At 47.1% G+C, this 10,025-nt stretch overlaps 1 protein-coding gene across 2 annotated transcripts in view; it reads left to right on the forward strand.

Annotated features, from left to right (window-relative positions):
• Nucleotides 1–10,025, forward strand: part of CPEB1 (cytoplasmic polyadenylation element binding protein 1) — a 30,928-nt gene extending 20,903 nt beyond the window's left edge. For both annotated transcript variants that reach the window (XM_048482015.1, XM_048482016.1), the window contains exons 8-11: nt 2,736–2,934; nt 5,061–5,155; nt 5,897–5,977; nt 8,547–10,025. In XM_048482015.1, coding sequence (XP_048337972.1) covers nt 2,736–2,934; nt 5,061–5,155; nt 5,897–5,977; nt 8,547–8,657 — 486 coding nt within the window. In that variant the 3' untranslated portion in view covers nt 8,658–10,025. The remainder of the gene's footprint in view (nt 1–2,735; nt 2,935–5,060; nt 5,156–5,896; nt 5,978–8,546) is intronic.

Below are 10,025 nucleotides of genomic sequence, written 5' to 3' on the forward strand. Positions count from 1 at the left end.
GCAGCAAACAAGAGAAGTAATTTTAAAAAACACATTGAGAAAGAGGAGAGAGAGAGAGAAACCAAGTTCATAGTGGCAGCTGCCACTCAAGCAATGTTGTTTAAATCTGCACAGCCAGTAAGATCTTCAGGGCCTGCTGGATGTGAGCCCCACCCACTTTTAAAAAAACACTTCCGAAGTGCCAGGAGAGGTGTTGGCACGATCTATAAACCCACAGGTACCATGTTGGAGACCTCTGTTTCATGGGCACAACAGGGCCTATGGTCTGGGTATGGGAACCATGACTCCTCAGGCATGATATTGGTGCAAAGTCCTAAAAAAATGTCAGACTTTTGAGTTTGCAAGTGTTTCCCCGAAAATAAGACAGTGTCTTACATTAATTTTTGCTCCCAAAGTTGCGCTATGTCTTATTTTCAGGGGATGTCTTATTTTTCTGTGTTCTGTTCGACGGGCATGCTTCCAAACAAAAACTTTGCCACGTCTTACTTTCGGGGGATGCCTTATATTCCGCACTTCAGCAAAACCTCTACTACGTCTTATTTTCAGGGGGTGTCTTATATTCGGAGAAACAGGGTAAAACTCCCACCGGCAACAATAGCCGAGCCTTGTTCAGGGTGATATATGCTGGCTGGATCTGCTTGCGAAGCCCGTCTTTTCAGAGCTGGCAGCGAGAGGCTTCATTGATCTTTCAAAACAATGGCTCTTTGTGGTGGATGGTAGCTGGTTTGAACACTAAATCTGTGACTTTGGCTGCTAGTTGACTTCTGGCAGGCTTCCCCCAGGACTTTGAAATGCAACTTGGCTGCATGCAGCCCTGACTGTCTTTTGTGTGCATTGCATGGAAGTCAGCTTCGTCAACAGACGCATATTTTCTTCAAAGTTCGGTTGCCTCCGGCAGCCGGCATACTTGTTGACGGCGTCCGCCCAACAAATTAGAGCTTTTGTTTATGGTCAAGATTGTCCTTGGTGCGGTTGGCTTTTGCAGCCGGCCTGGCGTTTCCCTCGCATGGTCTTGAGGCCTCTTTGGGAAGGAGACAGCGGAAGGAACCACGCGCTCATGAACAGTGTGTGCTTGGATGTGGTCACTGACTCTCGAGTCGCTTTATTCCATTACGCTGAACTGGAGTAAATATCGAAAAAAGCCTACACGGGCATCCCGGAATCTCCTGTGATTGAGGGTTCAACAACTGTGTATTTTTAATTGACCTTTTCTCCCTCTTGTAAAGGCGGCTTATCAGAACTGCTTTATATCAGTAAGAGGATATTAGTCCCATAGTTTAACCCTTTCCTTCCCTGCTGTTTTCTTGCTGGGAAAAAGCCACCCTGGGCTGTTCTCACTCTTGATAGGGAACGTTTTGGGGCCCTTCCGCACATGCAGAACAATGCACTTTCAATCCGCTTTCAATGCACTTTGCAGCTGGATTTTTACTGTGCGAAATAGCAGAATCCACTTGCAAACTATTGTGGAAGTGGATTGAAAGTGCATTGTTCTGCATGTGCGGACGGGGCTTTTAGAGGGGTTTTTTGTGGGGGTTGAGAAATCAGCAGGATAGGAACACACTAAAGTTCTTCTCCTTGACGGCTTCAGAATGTGTGTGTATGAAGTGTTCTCAGCTTGCTTCCAAGTTAGGGTGACCCGACGAATAAATGACCTCCAGAATGCTTTATCGTTCACAGCCCCGCCCAGATGTTGCAAGTCAAGGGCCGTGGCTTTCTCTATTTTTCTCACGTTGAATCTTCCTCTTTCCCTTCTGCATTCAACTTTTCCTGCCATTATTGTTTTTTGGGGGAATACGGCTTTGTTATTGCATCATTTGGTGTAGTCTGTTCTAGTTCTTCCAGGTTCTCCGTCAGTGGTTTGCTGAGAAATCTTAAGCACAGTTCTGCTTTTTAAGCGCTTCAGGGGGCTTAGAAGGCATTGCACACTGATCTTAAGTGCTGCCAAGGGGGATTTGAGTCTCTCATTTCTCTTCTGTAGTTCTATTGAGCAAGATCAGAAACTGCCTCTAATCCCATGGTGACGAACCTATGGCATGGGTGCCAGAGGTGGTACTCAGAGCCCTCTCTGTGGGCATGCGCAAACAGAGTCCCGTCCCCCCCAATCTAGGCTGGCCTGGGCCGCTGGGCTCGATTATTAGCATTAAACCTAAAACCTAGTTTTGGGGAAGCAGTGTAGGTAACCCTGTTAAGCGTTGTTAAACCCCACTGATTTTCATGCGAAGAACTAAAGCGCAATCCTTTACCTGGGAGTAAGCTCGGTTGCTGGCAATGGGGCTTGCTTCTGAGTAAACCCTCCTAGGGTCGTGATTCACCCGTTGGAAGAGTTACACGGTTGCTTCAAAGCAAAGCCACCAACTACCACCAAGCTTACTCCCGAGTAACGCACACCTCGGAGCCAACCGTTTTTCCTAAACTGAAACCTCAGTATTCAGGTTAAATTGCCGTGTTGGCACTTTGCGATAAATAAGTGTGTTTTGGGTAGCAATTTGGGCCCTCCATCTCGAAAAGGTTCGCTATCACTGTTCTAATCCATCCACAGACTTAATTTTTTTATATGTCACAAGAGGACAACAGAAGCCATGCTGGACTTTGGCTATCTAGTGACAGGGATTGAAAAACAGTTGGCAGAAACAAAACAAGATTCCAGAAATACTAAAGCCTTTTGTGTCTTCCAGGGAAAAGAAATTTGGATAACTAAAATGCGTCTATTTCTGCCCTCTTCCCGGTGACTTCAGGTGCAGGTAATCCCCTGGGTCCTGGCCGACAGCAATTTCGAACGCAGCCCAACACAGCGGCTGGATCCTGGCAAAACTGTCTTTGTGGGAGCCCTTCATGGCATGTTGAATGCGGAGGCCTTAGCAGGGATTCTCAACGACCTGTTCGGCGGGGTGGTATATGCAGGGATTGACACGGACAAGCACAAGTATCCGATCGGTAAGTGCGGTCAGTGGACAGCCGGTCAGCGGCTTTTTCCTCACTAGTGTCGTCTTTTTCCCGGAGTTGAAAGAGAGTTTGGATGTCTCCCAGGAAGCGAGGATCATGCCAGATCCACATGGGCCTTGGGAACATAGTCGCCTAGTTGAGGACTAGGGGTGTGTGGCCAATTGGCCATGCTGGCAGGGGCTGATGGGATTTGTAGTCCATGAACATCTGGAGAGCCGCAGGTTGCAGACCCCCTTAGCCCTGATCTCATCAGATTTTGGGAACTGGGCAGGTTTCAGAAGCTAGACAGAGTCTTTCAAGGAATACTAGGGTCGTGATGCAGAGGCAGGCAATAGCCGTCCACCTCTGAATGCCTCTCGCCTTGAAAACCCCACAGGGGGCATACATTGAAAATGCTGGGGGGAAGAATTAGGACTAATAAAAGGAAACATTTCTTCACACAACGTGCAATTGGTGTTTGGAATATGCAGCCCCAGGAGGTGGTGATGGCTGCTAACTTGGATAGCTTTAAGAGGGGCTTGGACAGATTTATGGAGGAGAAGTCGATCTATGGCTACCAATCTTGATCCTCCTTGATCTGAGACTGCAAATGCCTTAGCAGACCAGGTGCTCGGCGGCAGCAGCAGCAGAAGGCCATTGCTTTCACCTCCTGCATGTGAGCTCCCAAAGGCCACTGTGAGTAGCAGAGTGCTGGACTAGATGCACTCTGGTCTGATCCAGCAGGCTCTTTCTTATGTTCCTATGTTCTTAGGATTGCCATAAGTACATTGTTATTTGATGGCACAGACAAACAAAGCCCTCATTGAGCGTGGCTGGGATTTTGGGAACTGTTGGTAGGCAACACAGGAAAATGGGATCTAGGTCCGGTGAAGCAATTTTGTGAGTTTGCAAGCCAAGGCATTCTTTGAGCTATTGATTTTACATCATTTATGCCTCCCCTGTCTTCAGCCCCACCTACCTCACAGGGTGTTTGTTGTGAGGGGGAAGGGAGGGAAGGGAGTTTGTAAGCCCCTTTGAGTCTCCTGTTGGAGAGAAAGCGGGGATATAAATCCAGCTCTTCTTCTTCCTCCTCCTCCTCATCCTCTCCCCCCTCACTGGGGACTTGATCTGGCTTGCAGCAGTGGCGTAAGAGGTTAAGAGCTCGTGTATCTAATCTTGTGTGGCGTAGGAGATTAAGAGCTCGTGTGTCTAATCTGGAGGAACCGGGTTTGATTCCCAGCTCTGCCGCCTGAGCTGTGGAGGCTTATCTGGGGAATTCAGATTAGCCTGTGCACTCCCACATACGCCAGCTGGGTGACCTTGGGCTAGTCACAGCTTCTCGGAGCTCTCTCAGCCCCACCTACCTCACAGGGTGTTTGTTGTGAGGGGAGGAAGGGCAAGGAGATTGTAAGCCCCTTTGAGTCTCCTGCAGGAGAGAAAGGGGGGATATAAATCCAAACTCCTCTTCTTCTTCTTCTTGCACTGTTCTGCACTCCCCCATTTTATCCTGTGAGGTAGGTTAGGTTGAATGTGCGTGACTGGCCCAAGCTCACCCAACAACTTTCCATAGCAGAGTAGGAATTCGAACTGAAGCAGCGGTGCTTCCTGTAGACGTAAAGGACTTTCTGGAAGCCCCTCCTACTCTGGTGAAGCAGAGGAAAGCCAGTATATTCGCTGTTCGTTTTGCGGGGGGAAAGCAGCAGGGTGCTAGGAAATGAGTCAGTAGCCTATACGTCAGAGATCGCTGGCGTGAACACATGGCTTAAAATATGGGCCGGGTGGAGCAAGGAATGAGTGGGTGGGTTGCAGACCCCTTCGTGAGCTGCTCCCTATTCCATGCTCATTGCCTCTTGCTTCTGTTTAGCGTTGGGGCTGCCTATATATCCATGCCGTTTTATGCTAAGCACAGATTTTCTGGACAACCACCTGCCTCATCACTCACAGGGACGTTGGGTGACTCCCCAAAAGCTGCTGTAATACCCATCCACACGCACACCCCCTCCTGGTACATTTCCCAGGCTGGCAGACGTTTCCAAGAATCATGTGCGGTGACTCATAGATCTCTTGGACGGCAGCTGCTGCAGTTGACGGGCATTACGGGCGATATTCATCACGCTAACGAGTGGGTTTCGTTTCAGGATCTGGGCGGGTCACCTTCAACAGTCAGCGCAGCTACCTGAAAGCAGTGAGCGCTGCGTTTGTGGAGATCAAAACGACCAAGTTTACAAAAAAGGTACGGAAGCACCCACAGAAGGGGGTTTACACTTTGCAGGCTCCGTTTGGCGCACTTAATTGTCCTTGATCCGCCACATCTTGTTTGTCTTGGGTCAGAGCAAAAGTCAGGCAAGGCTGAACTGGTCCTTCAAACGTAAGTGTTATCAATTCTTCTGGACATCTCTTCTCCAGATCCACTGAACAGCTGGAATTGTCAGGACTCAGACGGGCCTTTGATAAGTAAAACAGTATCTACAGCCCAGCCTTTTCAAGTCAGCAGTGGAACTGGGGTGGAAGGGTTGCACGAAATAAAGCATTGCAGTTAGATCACACTAGATAACCGATAAGCAATGCAGTAGAGTTACTCTCTCCTTTTTGTGCTATTCTTTTCAATTCTGTATCAGGCCTGATAATACGATAAATATCAACAATGTGAAAACTGGAATTACAGAAATAGAAGGCAGTGCAGTAAAAGCAAAGTAATACAGTGAACAGGGGGAATACACTACAGTTCTGTTCTCAATTGCAAAATTCCCCTCCCCCTGATACCATTGCACTGTGTTGCAGTTGCTTTTGCATGAGGTGAACATTTCAACCTTCACCCACCGTCAGTTTATGTTTTGAAAAGCATAGACTTCTTTATAAAAGGTGTCAGTATGCACTGGAACCGTCCCCACCCCCCACCCCTCATCCTTTTAGCTCCTTTTATCTCCACGCTTTATCTGACTCTGACTTCTCCGCCCCTGTCTCTTCTTTGTAGGTTCAGATTGATCCGTACCTGGAAGATGCCATGTGTCAAGTGTGTAGATCTCAGCCAGGGCCCTTCTTCTGCAGAGACCAGGTGAGGTACCTTTTCCCTTCTCACACTTGGGCATACGCACTGTTGTTTTTTAGGTCACTAGGAAAACTCCATTCACCTTTGTAAGCACAGTTTTAAGTGATTTCACAGCCTACAAGCTCCAGTGGCGTAGCACCAAGCGGGCAGGGGGCGCGCGATACACCAGGCACACACCCCTGCAGGCACACATGTCCCAAGCGCGGTTCCCCCTCACTCTGCCCCTGAGCTCCATCTTACCATGAAATGGCAGCGGCTGCCTTAGAAGCAGGTCTTGGCTCTTGCGTTGGTGAATTTTGGAAATCTGTGAGCTTTCCTTCTCACATAGAAGAAGAAGAGTTTGGATTTATATCCCCCCTTTCTCTCCTGTAAGGAGACTCAATCTCCTTTCCTTTCCCCCACCCCCTTACAACATACACCCTGTGAGGTGGGTGGGACTGAGAGAGCTCAAAAAAAAACCTGTGACTAGCCCAAGGTCAGTATAGCTATGGACCAAATGAAACCGCAACGCACGTTTGCTGCAAAGTGGCTTTTTCTATTGTCTTATTGCTAAACACCCCCTTAGTCTAATATACAAAACATATTAAAAAGCAATTGCTGAACATGTATCAACCTCTCATTTTACATTTGCAGATATCGCAGCGTTACCCCAGATCACTTTTCAAAGCTCAAACATCACCTGTTGTCAGCTCATCACATGTGGCAGCAAGTTGAATTGTTATAAACAAATGTATGGTCTGTAACTGACAACAGGTGATGTTTGAGCTTTGAGAAGTGATCTGGGGTAACGCTGCGATATCTGCAAATGTAAAATGAGAGGTTGATACATGTTCAGCAATTGCTTTTTAATGTGTTTTGTATATTAGACTAAGGGGGTGTTTAGCAATAAGACAATAGAAAAAGCCACTTTGCAGCAAACGTGTGTTGCGTTTTCATTCGGTCCATAGCTACACTGGTCTAGTTTCGTGCGCACTGACACTAGCCCAAGGTCACCCAGCTGGCATGTGTTGGAGTGCACAAGCTAATGTGGTTCACCAGATAAGCCTCCACAGCTCAAGTGGCAGAGCGGAGAATCAAACCCAGTTCTCCAGATTAGAGTGCACCTGCTCTTAGCCACTACACATGCTGGCATAAGGTGTTAAAGTTGCTTCAAACTCTGCTGTCCTGCATCAAGGTATTGTAATTTCCAGGACTGTCCTAGTCAGTCAACCAACCGTAACCCAGCCTGTCCATGATATAGCTAGCCATGAGCGTCCAGTTTAGATATGGAGGGTCACGCCCTTGAAATGCTGTCCCCATTGAGGCTCACTTGGTGCCTATGTTGCCTCTAGGTACCAGGCTAAGATGCATCTTTCCATCCAGGCTTTTAATTAGGGGATTATCTTACCGCTTCCTTAAATGGCCTGCTATTGTTTTATAGTTGGCTATATCTAGTGGCTTATGTTTTCTACTGTAGCTTTTTAATATCAAGCTGCCTTTCTGGAGGACTCTGAAAAAAATGGCATAGAAATATTGTAAATAAATAATGATCAAAGGTTAAGAACCTGGGTAATAGCACTTGGTTTGCATTCAGGCCCCCTGGGAAGTCCCTTTGTGAGTATAGCAGCAGCCTTAGAATTTAGGGAAAAATCAAGTTAACGTCCAAGTCCTTTTTCTTAAATCTTTTGTCCCTCTCCTTTTCCCTCTGGGAAGGAACAGAATTCAAACACTCCACTTTGGGGTCAGTCTAGCAGCTGCAACCAGGATATCATGTCCAGAGGCCTTGTTGGTGGTGAAGTCTGTATGGGCCACATCAGTGGTCCAGAGAGACCCAGGCCCCATTGAGGAGCAGCAGTGGCGTAGTGGTTAAGAGCAGGTGCATTCTAATCTGGAGGAACCGGGTTTGATTCCCAGCTCTGCCGCTTGAGCTGTGGAGGCTTATCTGGGGAATTCAGATTAGCCTGTGCACTCCCACACATGCCAGGTGGGTGACCTTGGGCTAGTCACAGCTTTTCGAAGCTCTCTCAGCCCCACCCACCTCACAGGGTGTTTGTTGTGAGGGGGGAAGGGCAAGGAGATTGTCAGCCCCTTTGAGTCTCCTGCAGGAGAGAAAGGGGGGATATAAATCCAAACTCTTCTTCTTCTTCTAACCATAATTTAAAAAAAACATGTCAACAGGTAAAAGCAAAATAAAACACTGCAAAAAAAAAGTGACAAAATCTGCTGGTTACTGGGGAAAATCCAGTGGTGGGATTCAGCCGGTTCGCACCACTTCGGCAGAACCGGTTGTTAAAACGGTGCTTGTAAACAAACAGTTGCTAAATTATTTAAATTCCCACCACTGGGAAAATCCCATCTTGTACAAATACACATCTCTTGCTTGCTTAAATTCCCAGCTCTAAGTAGAGAAAAGTGTCACATTTTGGTGTGACAGAGGCTCATTTGAAGAAAACATTTTTTGGCAAAATTTATCGAATGCCCCCCAATCCAGGTCTTGATTCCAAGCTCAGGACAAAGGGCCTCCTCCCTCCCCCCCTCCCTGATTGGCTGGAGCATGTGTCACGTTTACACTTTTGCGTCCCTCCCCTCCCCTCAGGTCTGCTTCAAGTATTTCTGTCGCTCCTGCTGGCACTGGAAACATTCCATGGAGATCTTGCATCACCACCGCCCACTGATGCGCAACCAGAAGAACAGAGACTCCAGCTAGAGCCGCGCCGTCGGAGGGCACCAAGAGCTGCTTGCTGTTGCAGGAGTGGGCAGGAAAGCTCTTCCATTCACCTGTCGCAGGAAGAGAACCCAGGCATGCTTGCTGGTGCCAGGCCCCAAGCTGGGGGGAAAAACCCGTCTGAAGGACTTAACGGGGGAAATCTTGCCTTTTTCACGTTTGCACTTGCTGGTCTTTTTATTTGTTCCTGCACTAATGCACAGTGAATTTTTTCTGTCGGGGGTTTGTTTGGGGTTTATTTTTTCGAGAGGGGTCGGCCCCCTCTTAGGATTCTGCAGTTCCCAGACTTGTGGCTCCGTAACTGCTGACAAGAAGCAGTTGCAAAGGGCCACGTGTTCAGAAGGTGTTTAATGCAGATTTGACTCTGTTTCTTATGTATCAAGGGCCCCTTTTTTACATTCCTTGCAATACTGGTGGTAATAATGCAGGTTCCATTGGCTCTGTTATTTTGCTGTTGCCATACAGTGCCTTCCCATTCATTTAAACCCCCATCTGAACGGAATAAAATGAATGTTCAGCTGGTGTTTTTTACTGTAACAACAAGGAGACTTTGCTCTTCACTTAAAACCAAAATCATATTTCATATTTTACGCTCCAGGATTTTTACCAGTTCCTTTTTACACTCTCTTAAAATGGTTTTTAAGTCGTTTGAAAAGAGAGAGAAAAAAACAAACTTTTTTTCTTTCCTGGCAGTTTTTAACATCATTGCAACTTGTGTCTGGGAGCTGTTAGTTTAAAAAAAAAAGAAAAAAAGAAGTAGTAGTTTCCCAGTTGTGAATATAATCGTAATATTTGCAACCCAGAAGAATCGGATTTTTTTGGATTTTGAAACTGGACCGGATAAGCGATCTCTGAGCTGCTGTATATAGTTGGTTGCACTTTACGTTGCACTTAAGTGGGGGAGGGGGGTTGATAACAGGTTTTTAATCACAAAGCCACAAGACTTCAATTTTCTTTTTATAACTGAGCTGTTAAAAGGGCTGCGCTTTGGTAGAGGTTCGTAGGAGCCCTTTCTTGTTCAGGGAGGGAGAGAAAAGTAACCTTTCTGAAGAATTGTCCTGTGCAGCCCGGAGAATGTGCCGGGAGTTGAAGTTTTGATTTCGTTTTGTTTTTTTCCCCTTTATTGGAAGCTGTGTGCCAAAGAACCAGTGTCATAATTTCTCCCTTCTTCCTGCTGAGCTGATGTTTGCGTATTGCCGGCTGCTCTTTGTGGGGTTTTGTGAAACAGTGTGTGAAGTCTCTACCTCATTGTAGTACAGGCAGGCAAGACTGCACTCTCTCCTACAGATGCGTGGAGTCAGCTGTGATGTAGTTCTTGGCACATAATAAAACACGTTGCAGCAGACCAGA

Source organism: Sphaerodactylus townsendi, linkage group LG17 (genome assembly GCF_021028975.2).
Source record: "Sphaerodactylus townsendi isolate TG3544 linkage group LG17, MPM_Stown_v2.3, whole genome shotgun sequence".
NCBI lineage: Eukaryota > Metazoa > Chordata > Lepidosauria > Squamata > Sphaerodactylidae > Sphaerodactylus > Sphaerodactylus townsendi.